This window comes from Protopterus annectens, chromosome 7.part0 (genome assembly GCF_019279795.1).
Source record: "Protopterus annectens isolate FY-2018-M chromosome 7.part0, PAN1.0, whole genome shotgun sequence".
Lineage (NCBI taxonomy): Eukaryota > Metazoa > Chordata > Ceratodontiformes > Protopteridae > Protopterus > Protopterus annectens.
This window is the reverse complement of record NC_056739.1, coordinates 521,560,460-521,573,680: the sequence shown is the minus strand read 5'-3', so window position 1 is coordinate 521,573,680 and position 13,221 is coordinate 521,560,460. Positions and strand designations below refer to the sequence as shown.

Genomic DNA, 13,221 nt, shown 5'->3' with positions numbered 1-13,221 from the left:
AGTCACCCACCCCTGGATACTATCATACTGACAATACACCCCTAAGACTTGACTTAGTAGTAAGGGACATGGGGACACACATAGACAGTAATCTAGCCTTTGACCATCACTTGTCTACAGCAGTGAGAGAATCATCCCATGTTATGCAGTTTACAAAGATATTGCATCTAGGTCCATAGAAGTCATTGTTCACTGTATTCATCATTTATCAGACCTATCATTGAGTACAATGCCCCATTTGGTATATACCTAACCAGCCATATCCAACAACTGGAACATCCACAGAAGTTCCTCTCTAAAAGAATACAGGGCATAAGTAACATGTCCTATGCAGACTGCCTCAAGGCCCTATCCCTGTCTTCTTTCTCCTACAGACTGTTGAGGGGAGATCTATGCCTGGTATACAAGGTATTGTCAGACCCCACTTTGATGGATCTCTTGCATATCTGCAAAATAAGCAGCACCAAAATTACCCATTTTAAAGACTTAAATCTCACCTGTGATATAAATAGGACCTGCTGGAGAGACTGGTATGTATCGCAGAGGCTATCTCTTCTCTGGAACAGGCTTCCCATCCATGTGAAGCTGAGTTCCTTCCTAACTCAATTCAAGTGTAACTTGGACAATTTGATGAGGAACAGGAAATTCAGCCCAGATTTGGAACCTATATCTGTAATGGACACATGCACCCTGTAAATGTTTTATCTCCCAGGCCCCTGCTTGTAAATGTTTCATCTCTCAAGCCCCTGCTTACCCTTATCAAGGGTACCAGAACTTGTCAGACATTTGAGATGCATGGCTAGGCTTAAAAAGGTCCTTGTGGTCATTAGCCTAGTACACACCTATGAACCTATCCAGAGAAGAGAAAGGCAGTAAGGCTTGCTGCATTGGCAACACCTGCAAGAGTGCATGTGTATCTCATGCTGCAGAGAGCCTAGCATGCTCATATACTTCTTAGCTGTAAAGCTGCACATGTGCTCCTTAGCCACAGGGTTGCTCATGTACTCCTTAGCTGTGAAATTGCTCATGTGCTCCTTAGCTGTGGGGCTGCTCATGTGCTTCCTAGCTGTGAAATTGCTCATGTGATCCCTAGCTGTGGGGCTGCTCATGTGCTCCTTAGCTGTGAGGCTACTCATATACTCCTTAGCCCTTGGGCTGGTCATGTGCTCCTTAGCTGTAGGGCTGCTCATGTGCTCCTTAGCTGTGAAATTGCTCATGTGATCCTTAGCTGTGGGGTTGCTCATGTACTCCTTAGTTGTGAGTCTGCTCATATACTCCTTAGTTGTAGGACTGGGCATGTGTTCCTTAGTTGTGGTGCTGCTGATGTGTTCCTTAGCTGTGGGACTGCTCATGTGCTCCTTAGCTGTGAGGCTGCTCATGTACTCCTTAGCTGTGGGGCTGGTCATGCACTCCTTAGCTATGGTGTTGCTGATGTGCTCCTTAGCTGTGGGACTGCTCATGTGCTCCTTAGCTGTGAGGCTGCTTATATACTCCTTAGCTGTGGGACTGCTCATGTGCTCCTTAGCTGTGAGGCTGCTCATATACTCCTTAGCTGTGAAATTGCTCATATGCACTAGCAACAGTCACAGTGGATGCAACCTGTCAGATGCTGATGGGTTACAGATAGGACAATCTACAGAAGCAGCAGTCTGACCTGCTTCTTCAGATGCACAGCTGATTCAACTAGCACCCTGTGTCTGTCCCATAAAATAGCTACCCAACCTCCACAGATCCCTGCAGTACACTATCCAATCCACAGTGCTTCCTGCAGTAGAGTACTCAGTCCACATGCTCTCTTCCCCATCTCTTCAAGTGAAAAGCAAAAAATAAAGGTCTGTTCCTTCTACTGGTGCACCATGCTGGTGACTAGATATATGCATTTTCTCTCCTGCCCCAGCTGGGGGGGGGGGGGTAGGATGTTGGCATAATGGTTAAGGTGTCTGCCTTACAAACACAAGGTGCAGGGTTTGATTCTGACATGGGGTAAATGGCTAGGCTTAAAATGGCCCACAAGGGCACTTAGCCTAGTACTAATCTATGAACCTAAGTAGAAGACCAAATGAAAAAAGGTCCCCAGTCAGTTAACTGGGGCTTCTGAAATGCAGGAACCAATCAGGTTTTGTTTTTTCTCACTGCCACAACCTTGCTTCTTACATTTTAGTAGGAAAACAATATATATTTTTTCCATTAAACTGTAGAAAACTGCTTGCTACAGATGTAGCATTCTTTTGCTACAGTTTATACCCCACAAAGAGCACTGCAGCACTCAGGTGTTAGTTTAAGAAAATAAAAAATAAATGTTTTCCTTACTTTAAACTGTAGAAAAATGCTTGCTGCAATGTAGCAAACAACTGCTACAATTAAAACATCACTCAGAGTGCTACAGCACTCAGATTTTAGTGTAGACTAGACACAAAGTGCTACAGCACTCAGGTTTAAGTGCAGACTACACACAAAGTGCTACAGCACTCAGGTTTTACCACAAATGCAATAATAGCTTTTAAAAGATGGAATACACTAAAGAGCAATTGGGATTGACTGATAGCGCCCCCTAACATTTTGCACCTGAGCAGTTAACCCCTTTGCCCTGCCCTAGCTACACTTCTGTGCTCTGTAGTACCTTTTTCTTGTCAACACTGTAGAACAAATGAGCTGGGGAGCACTTGCCTGATGGAGGAATAAATGGGTCAGCTGGGTGCAGGAAGGTAGAGCCTTTGGGAACAACAAAAGAAAAGGGACCATACAAACCAGATTTGCTTTGTTATTTATTAAACTATAGGCCATATAAAGAGATTTATAAAGTCAAGCTAACCAGAACACTGGTTCTACAGAGTACATTACACTCCATCCTTCATAGTGTTCTGGAAGTTTTCTTTTTTCTAGCATCAGTTTAGCAAGAATATTTAACCAGGAAGATACCGACACACAACATTTCGCTCACCCCTTTGTTTATATATACAAGATGTTTTACTATGTTTATCATTTCATTTTAACAGTGTTTGGTCTTTTAAAAAAATGGCTTTCAAATTTCTGGGATTTTTTTTTATTTTTTCAGTATGACAGACATAAATTCTGTGCTGCATACAAGCCGTTGTGCTTCTAAAATGTATTCCATTTTAAGTAACTAAATAAATAGACCATAACATAACTGTGCAATGTTCAGTCATCTGCGAAAGTGAATGGTATTATCCTTAACGCACCAGTATTTCATACAATATTTTTCCTTGGAATAATTCATGAAATTCAGGGAAAGGAGGAAACAGTGCCATTATGAGTAGACCTTCTCCGTAAGCATTTAAATACATTTTGAATTTTTTTATTTGACACAATGATTGAGATGGGAAAGAAAACTGTATAGCAAATTGAAAAGAAATGACGAACATCAGAAATCATGGGATGAATAATTTTTGAAACTGCTATCTGATAAAGCCATATAGTGTTCTCGACCCCAAAGAACAGGACATACATGGTAACTAAGGATACAACTGTCTTAGCTGCTCTAATCTCCACATCACTATTCTGGTTAGAGTTTCTTATATCATTTACTTGCTTCCTGTGTCGAAATAAAATGAATAAAATGTAGGAGCTAGCTAAAGTCATAACACTTACCACCACAAGATCACGACTAAAAAGAAGAAAGCCATAAACATAAAATACAATAATACTGGGAACAATGACAACACAATAGCCATAATTATATACCAGCTCTGGATTGGAGGAATTTGTCTGAGAACTTGAAAAAATTAGTCCTACTATTTCCATTATCATATACAGTAACCACAGAGAAAAGGTGACAGGAAGGGTATACTTTGGCACACTGTGTTTTATATGAGCCCATTTTGAAGATGGTGGAATCAGAGTTACACACTGAACACAGCTGAGAACACAAGTTAAACAGAATGCCATGCCTCTTGATATCCTGGAGAGGTAAATTATAATTCTACAGCCAGCATCACTATTTACTCTTGTTCCAAACAACATAAACAATGCTGCTGGGAGACCCCTGGTAATAACCAATATTGTGTTCGCAAGTGATAAATTCCATATGATTAATTCAACTGGCAGCAACTTAAAGATTGAGCAAGTGATCCAAGAAAGTGATCCAGTGATGGCCAAGTTTCCAGGAATTCCAATAATCGCTACCAGCAAAAATAGAAGTCCCTTAATTATGTCATATGCTTCCATTATATTTTTTCTATGTCTACGAGAAAATGAAAGTAAATTTTCAGACATTTATATAAAATTGACATTAGCAGGCAATTTTCATGAAATTGTTTAAACATACAAACTATATTTCTATGTGTCATTGGCTATAAGCTCAGCTTTTACTAATACAAAGTCAAATCAAAGTGATAAACAATAACCTCATAGTTTAAGTTCGAAAGGCAATCTACTTTATGAGATTTACATGATGTCATGATGTGCACCTTTGGTTATCCAGTCACAGGCAAAGTAAATAATGTCACAATACACTAGCATGCGAAGTAAAATTACAATTTAATGGCACTCAGGAACCCAAAACTTCACGAAGGATGCTAGCAGCTTCATCCCTCATCACAAGCTCACTTGGAAGTGACTAAAAGCCTCTGTGAATTACAGGGTACATGAGTTAAGTATCCATGGTGTACACAAATAAAGAGCAGTACGAATTTCTTACTAGTATATCCTTCAAGGACAGGTAGAACTATCTTTGCAACAAAAGAATATGATTATAGTGTAGTACCAATATCCATATTTAATACTCTTGATTAATTATACAATGTCCAAATGCCCTAAAGCTTTTTGCATGCTAATCAAGCAGTTATCCAAGAAATATAAATATAATAAATAAAACATATTTTATACAAAGAAAAAATATAAATCATTCACTTATTTGCCTACTTACCTGACTAAAATTGTGGTATGTTACCAGAGTATAAACTTCCTGTCTGCTTTATATTGTATGAAGGGAACTGGAACTGTTGGAAGGAAAACAATGAAACAGATAATTAAGATGACTGAAATTTTGAAAACATTTTATTTGGAGAACAATCTGGGTAGAATCTCATACAGTTAAAGTCAAAATAATATTACCAATGAAAACATACATTGTGGGTTTGGGACTCACACCCTTCTCTCAGCCTGTGGGTTGAAGTTAAACCTTAGAGGAAGCAGGGTCTTCTTTTCTTATTCCTTAGACACCTGTGAATGTCCCTCAGGAACTTGGAATTCATGATGACGTTCACCTGGAACTTTTATATGTGCCTCCATTTGCATTTAACTATAGTTCTGTCTTAGGTTTACATCATTTATGATGAAAGTTCTTCATTTTCTTCTTTAAACTGCAGACCAGTTGTCTCTCACTGACTGTCCCATGAACTTAGGGAATACTGGTTGACCTGGTTATAGGACAGACAGTGACTGAGAGTACTATTGTTTATCATAGAATCTCTTGTAAAGGACTTTAGCTATTTGATATAATTTTGTATTATTAACTGATATCGAAAAGTTTTTGGTTCAAGTTTGGATTCCAGCATTTGTGAGTTAGTTTTTATTTGTCTTATAAGCTTTAGCTGCAAAGGGCTTATGGCATTGTGTGCAGTAGCTCACTATGACGTGAATTCTCTGTGAGGACCTGTCTGTCTCACAGTCCTTTTAGCAATTTGTATTGCCTTTTTCGGTAGCTCCATTTGTATGAGGATAATTAGGACCCGATTTAGTATGGGTAAAACCATAGTTGTCAGGAAGTGCTGGGATTCAGTTGACACAGCCTGCATCCTACTGTATGAAACCACTTAAACTGGAATTTCATAGATTTGTTGCATAGTTAAATCTACCATAAAATATCGCCATGTCACATGAATAATAGTGCACCACTACTACAATCAATATCTCCATATCACATGAGTAATAGCACACTACTATTGCCATACAATATCAGCATGGCACATAAGTAACAGTTCACTCCTACTAGTGTGCAATATCATCATGTCACATTTGTAATAGTGAACAATCACTAACGGACCACTACTGGCACAACAAACCAATGAAATGAGGAACCACCAAGCTGAAGAACACCAATACAAATTGTATCACAAAACGGCACATTGATAGCAAAAAAACACACATGTAAACAACAAATGTGAAGTGCTTTTCGTTTAACTCCTGTTAAACTTCTTCAGACTGTTACAAAACACTGACATCACTTCCTTTAATACAAATAATTTCAATTGATGCTAAATTAAAAACACCTGCTCACAATTAATCAACTTCCTTAAACAAAGAAAAGAATGCATAAGAATACATAAAGTCAAATAACTGAATGTGATAATCACTAGCATAAATGCATAATGTACATATTGCCTAAAGCCATGAATGAACATATATTCAAGAGACTAGAAAAATAAATATGTTAAATAATAGTATGAAAAATGTAAGAAGTGTGTATATATATATATATATATATATATATATATATATATATATATATATATTATAAAATATGTATGTTATATATATAAAATCTATATGAAAACTCAAAACTTGAATAATTATTCTATTATTAGTATTGATGACCTTAGTGACATTTATACAAAATATATAGACAACAATTTATCAATACAATATTATAAACACTTGATTATTAAGTTTGAAAGCTAGGCATCAAATATATGTTTAAAAACGTTAAAATAAGATATTATATATGCATTATATAAACTTCAATAAAAATACAATAAAAAATACAATTAAAAAATGACAAAAAGATAAATAATGGCATACAAAAGGTCCAAAATTACTTAAAAGTTAGATATAATGATTTCACTATGTCATATAATTGTATTCCTTTGTAATGCCTTTAATTTTAATATGGGGGTAATTGTGCTATGCTCATTTATACCACGCCACATATCAGCTTGTGTATTTATTTGACATTTTAGTTCTTTTAATTCTAAATACAGGTCCCAGGTCTCCTGTATTATATGTCTGCATGGTCGATTGCCATGAAGGAGAACTGGTAATCTTTGTATTCACTAATATGCTTAACCAATGCATTATTAGACTTGTTTTCCTTAATAGCATATTTATGCGCATATATTCTTTGGCCAAACTGTCTTTCTGTTTTCCCTATATAGAATATTGGGCATGAATTACATGTGGCTAGGTATACTACCACTTTAGATTTTCAGTTATACTTGCCATGTAAGTAATATTTCCTTTTCCTTACATAAAACACTTCCCCTATTTTTATTTTGTGGCACCAATGACAAGCTCCACATTTAGTCATACCTATCATGCCATTCCTAAATGAACTATTCCTATATTTTAAAATATCCTTAAAACTTCTACCTTTCCTATAAACAATTTTAGGTTTTTCACTAATGTGGTTCCTACAATAGGAATCTTCCATAGCAATGTTCCAGTTGTTCATTATAATATCTCTAATCATATTGTGTTCTTGAGAGAATGTTAGGACAAGTGCTTTAGAAAACTTGGTTTCTCTTGCTATGTCCCTACTATTATCATTATTAGAACTGCTATTAAACATATTAGATGGAATACTACCATTATATACCACCTTTGATCCACCAAGAATGGGTTTAAAATGTCCATTTTGTCTTTTAATAGTAACTTCTTGTATAAGAGTTTCAACTAACATTTCTGGATAACCTCTATTGATAAACATGTCATGTCAAAGAGCACATTCCTCTAGAAATTGATCAAAGTCAGTGACCATCCGGGCTGCTCTTACTAATTGACCTTTAATAACAGACTTTTTCTGATGCTCCAGATGGCAACTGCTGTAGTGTAGGAAACAATATGAATAAGATTCTTTCCTGTAAATCACAGCTGTATACATTTTATTGACCTTGTTTTTCATAAGATGCACATCTAAATAATTCATATATTCGACATTGATGTCCCATGTGAATTTTAAAAAATCAGTAGTTGTATTAATATATGTTTGAAACTCATTTAAACTATCTGCTGTACCACTCCAGATGATACTAAGATCATCTTGAAATTTATGATATGATTTAATAAACACTTTATAGTCACTATTAAATGCATAATTCTTCTCCCAAGAGGCCATAACTAAATTAGCATAGGCACCCCCACCTGGTGACCCCATAGCGATACCTTTTTTCCGACAAAAAATATTGTTTGTTAAAAGTTATAAAATTGTTACTTAATACTATTTTTAATAATTCCATGATTAAGTTAACTAAGTCATGTGTCATATGATGATATATAAGCATCTCATTAACTCATTCTAGCCCTATATTTTGTGGCATCACTCTATATAAATCACATACATCTATAGTAACTAGAATGTCATTGTGGTTAAATTCAACATTATTCATGTGTTCTAAAAAGGTCCAGGAGTCTTTACAAATCTATTCCTCTTTCTCCAGGACGTTCTTTAATTCATAATCTATATATTTCACACAGGACGAAGTAATAGAGTTCCTAACATCAATAATGGTCTCATGTGGGGGTTATCTATATTTTTTATGAATTTTGGGGGTGGCAAAAAAATTCTGGGAGTTATGATGTTAAGATAGTTGCATAAGTCTAGGGTGATACGTCTTTCTAAAAAAATGTCATTGATTTGCACATAAGGTTTTCTCTAAGCACCAATCAACTCATTTAATGATACTTCAACAAACGTATCTGTGTTTAATATCTCATATAATTTATCTTTATACATGTCTTCGCACATAATAACTGCTCCACCCCCCTTGTCTGGTTTTATGATTCTTACTCTCTCTTCTCTTAATTTTTTCAGAATATTTAGCTCATTTTCACTCAAATTATGCATGTGATTTTTTTGTTGTATTAAGCGTATCTATACGCTTTAATTCTTGTTCCCACATCTTTTCATACAACATTAATTTTGGGTGTAAAGGGGGTTATATATACTACTAATGTTGAACCTAGTATTCACATTGTAAATAGCATCTTGATACATTAAAGTTAATTTTCCTTAAAAATATTTTGATGTCAATCATAGTGCTAGCGAAATTGAAGGAATTAGTTGGAACAAAGGTATTTCCCTCAGATAAAACATTTGCTACTTCTTCATCCACATAACATTTAGAAAAGTTAAAAACCTTAAAATCTCCTTTTGTGTTCAACACCACATGTTCTTCTTTTTCACTAATTACATTTTCAGGTTGATGAATGTTATGTGAGACACCCAAATCATCAGTACCAATAATTGCATAATTTAAGTCCTCCAATGTTTGTTCTTTGGCCTGGCCCCTTGAAACCCCGCTGCTTCATTATGAAAATTTGAGTTTTTATTCCTTAATCTTTCAGATCTTCTGAGTTCAGGAAATTCTTGATCATATGAGGAATCGGCTTGTTGAGCAGTTTCTCTGTCTTATGGTCAGTGTTATTACTACCATTATTATTGTTATATCTGTATCTTCTTTGCTTTCCAGGGGGCTTTGGGTATGCTAACCCATTTGAATATTGATTCAAGTCTCTTTCCAGTTTCTGCATTTTACCAGTTTTGAGTTTTAAAATATGCTGGTCAATACTATTATAAATGCTCAACATTTCATGTTTAGTATTTTCAAATGACAAATCTTCTCTAATGTCCCTATCTAATGCTGTCAGTTCATTCATTAGCCCATCAATATCTAATTCATTGTATTTTATCATAATATTAAGTAACTCTTTTCCACTTCTATCAAAAAGCTGCATTAGTTCTAAGTGGAAAGGTGAATTATTAATTAGCCCACTCGGGTAACTCCAAAAGCGCAACCCTTTTGGAATAATATTTTGTTTAATGCATTCCTTAAGATATGCATTTTCTAACTGCAGCTTCCTGTATTTAGATAATTTAATGTCAAAATTGTTAAGTTTACTTTCAGTTAAATTAGTACCTTGTAGTTGGCCACCAGAAAAAGCAAATGCTGATTCCAACCATTCATTTAAAACAGGTATTTCACTTCTGCGACCATTAATGTGGCTGGAATTCTGCTCCATATTATGAAATCGTGCTTCTTGCTGGCCATGAACATCTGTGTGTGAACGCTGGTCATTTCCACTTGCTGGATTGTGAGCAGGGGGATTCAAACCCCCCAGACATACTGGTGTTGCACTAAATTCAAAAGGTGGTGCTGTTCCTAAGCATCTGCACACCATTAGGATGAGAATTAGGTCCAGAAGTTTGTAATCGTTCATATAAGCTATCCACCTGCTGGGATAGCTGCATAATTAATGCTGTATGTGTCCCTATCGACCCTTCAGTCCCTCCATTGTTGTCCTCAAGCTGTACTGCACCCTCAAAGTCATTAGAAATAGACATACTAACGAACAATCACTAACGGACCACTACTGGCACAACAGACCAATGAAATGAGGAGCCACCAAGCTGAAGAACGCCAATACAAATCATATCACAAAATGGCACTTTAATAGCCAAAAAACACGAATGTAAACAACAAACGTGAAGTGCTTTTCATTTAACTCCTGTTAAACTTCTTCAGACTGTTACAAAACACTGACATCACTTCCTTTAATACAAATACTAATTTCAATAGATGCTAAATTAAAAACACCTGCTCAGAATTAATTAAAATTTTTAAAACTCAAAACTGGTAAAATACAGAAACTGGAAAGAGACTTGAATCAATATGCAAATGGGTTAGCATACCCAAAGCCCCCTGGAAAGCAAAGAAGATACAGATATAACAATAATAATGGTAGTAATAACACTGACCATAAGACAGAGAAACTGCTCAGCAAGCCGATTCCTCATATGATCAAGAATTTCCTGAACTCAGAAGATCTGAAAGATTAAGGAATAAAAACTCAAATTTTCATAATGAAGCAGTGGGGTTTCAAGGGGCCAGGCCAAAGAACAAACATTGGAGGACTTAAATTATGCAATTATTGGTACTGATGATTTGGGTGTCTCACATAACATTCAACAACCTGAAAATGTAATTAATAAAAAATAAGAATGTGGTGGTGAACACAAAATGAGATTTTCAGGTTTTTAACTTTTCTAAATTTTGTGTGGATGAAGAAGTAGCAAATGTTTTATCTAAGGGAACTACCTTTGTTCCAACTAATTCCTTCAATTTTGCTAGCACTATGATTGACATCAAAATATTTTTAAGGAAAATTAACTTTAGTTTAATGTATCAAGATGCTATTTACAATGTGAATACTAGGTTCAACATTAGTAGTATATATAACCCCCCCTTTACACCCAAAATTAATGTTGTATGAAAAGATATGTGAACAAGAATTAAAGCGTTTAGATACGCTTAATACAACAAAAAATCACATGCATAATTTGAGTGAAAATGAACTAAATGTTCTGAAAAAATTAAGAGAAGAGAGTAAGAATCATGAAACCAGACAAGGGGGGTGGAGCAGTTATTATGTGCGAAGACATGTATAAAGATAAATTATATGAGACATTAAACACAGATACGTATGTTGAAGTACCATTAAATGAGTTGAATGGTGCTTATAGAAAACTTTATGGGCAAATCAATTACATTTTTTTAGAAAGACGTATCACCCTAGACTTATACAACTATCTTAACATTATAACTCCCAGAATCCTATTTTTTTGGCACCCCCCAAAATTCATAAAAATATAGATAACCCCCTCCCATGAGACCATTAGTTGATGACAGGAACTCTATTACTTTGGCCTGTGTGTAATACATAGATTATGAATTTAAAAAGGTCATGGAGAAAGAGGAACAGGTTTGTAAAGACTCCTGGACCTTTTTAGAACACATGAATAATGTTGAGTTAACCACAATGACATTCTAGTTACTATAGATGTATGTGATTTATTTACAGTGATACCACAAAATATAGGGCTAGAATGGATTAATGAGATGCTTATACATCATCATATGACACATGCCTTAGTGAACTTAATCATGGAATTATTAGAAATAGTATTAAGTAACAATTTTATAACTTTTAACAAACAATATTTTTTGCAGAAAAAAGCTATCGCTATGGGATCACCATGAGGGGGTGCCTATGCTAATTTAGTTATGGCCTTTTGGGAGAAGAATTATGCATTTAATAGTGACTATAAAGTGTTTATTAAATCATATCATAAATTTCAAGATGATATTAGTATCATCTGGAGTGGTACAGCAGATAGTTTGAATGAGTTTCTAACATATATTAATACAACTACTGATTTTTTAAAATTCACATGGGACATCAATGCCGAATATATTAATTATTTAGATGTGCATCTTAAGAAAAACAAGGTCAATAAAATGTATACAGCTGTGATTTACAGGAAGGAATCTTATTCATATTGTTTCCTACACTACAGCAGTTGCCATCTGGAGCATCAGAAAAAGTCTGTTATTAAAGGTCAATTAGTAAGAGCAGCCCGGATGGTCACTGACTTTGATCAATTTCTAGAGGAATGTGCTCTTTGACATGACATGTTTATCAATAGAGGTTATCCAGAAATGTTAGTTGAAACTCTTATACAAGAAGTTACTATTAAAAGACAAAATGGACATTTTAAACCCATTCTTGGTGGATCAAAGGTGGTATATAATGATAGTATTCCATCTAATATATTTAATAGTGGTTCTAATAATGATAACAGTGGGGACATAGCAAGAGAAACCAAGTTTTCTAAAGCACTTGTCCTAACATTCTCTCAAGAACACAGTATGATTAGAGATATTATAATGGACAACTGGAACACTGTTATGGAATATTCCTACTGTAGGAACCATATTAGTGAAAAACCTAAAATTGTTTATAGAAAAGGTAGAAGTTTTAAAGATATTTTAAAATATAGGAATAGTTAATTTAGGAATGGCATGATAGGTATGACTAAATGTGGAGCTTGTCATTGGTGCCACAAAATAAAAATGGGGAAGTGTTTTATGAAAGGAAAAGGAAGTATTACATACATGGCAAGTATAACTGCAAATCTAAAGCAGTAATATACATAGCCACATGTAATTCATGCCCAATAATCTATATAGGGAAAACAGAAAGACAGTTTGGCCAAAGAATATATGCACATGGATATGCTATTAAGAAAAACAAGTCTAATAATGCACTGGATAATCATATTAGTGAATACAAAGATCACCAGTTCTCCTTCATGGCAATCGACCATGTAGACATAGAATACAGGAGACTTGGGACCTGTGTTTAGAATTAAAAGAACTAAAATGGCAAATAAATACACAAGCTGATATGTGACCTGGTATAAATGAG

At 35.2% G+C, this 13,221-nt stretch overlaps 1 protein-coding gene across 1 annotated transcript; it reads right to left on the bottom strand.

The window, feature by feature from the left end:
- Positions 1 to 3,243: 3,243 nt before the first annotated feature.
- On the bottom strand, positions 3,244 to 4,185 carry LOC122806010 (olfactory receptor class A-like protein 1). The gene has a single exon (XM_044076252.1). The coding sequence runs from the start codon at positions 4,183 to 4,185 to the stop codon at positions 3,244 to 3,246; it is 942 nt and encodes a 313-aa protein (XP_043932187.1).
- Between the last annotated feature and the right edge of the window lie 9,036 nt (positions 4,186 to 13,221).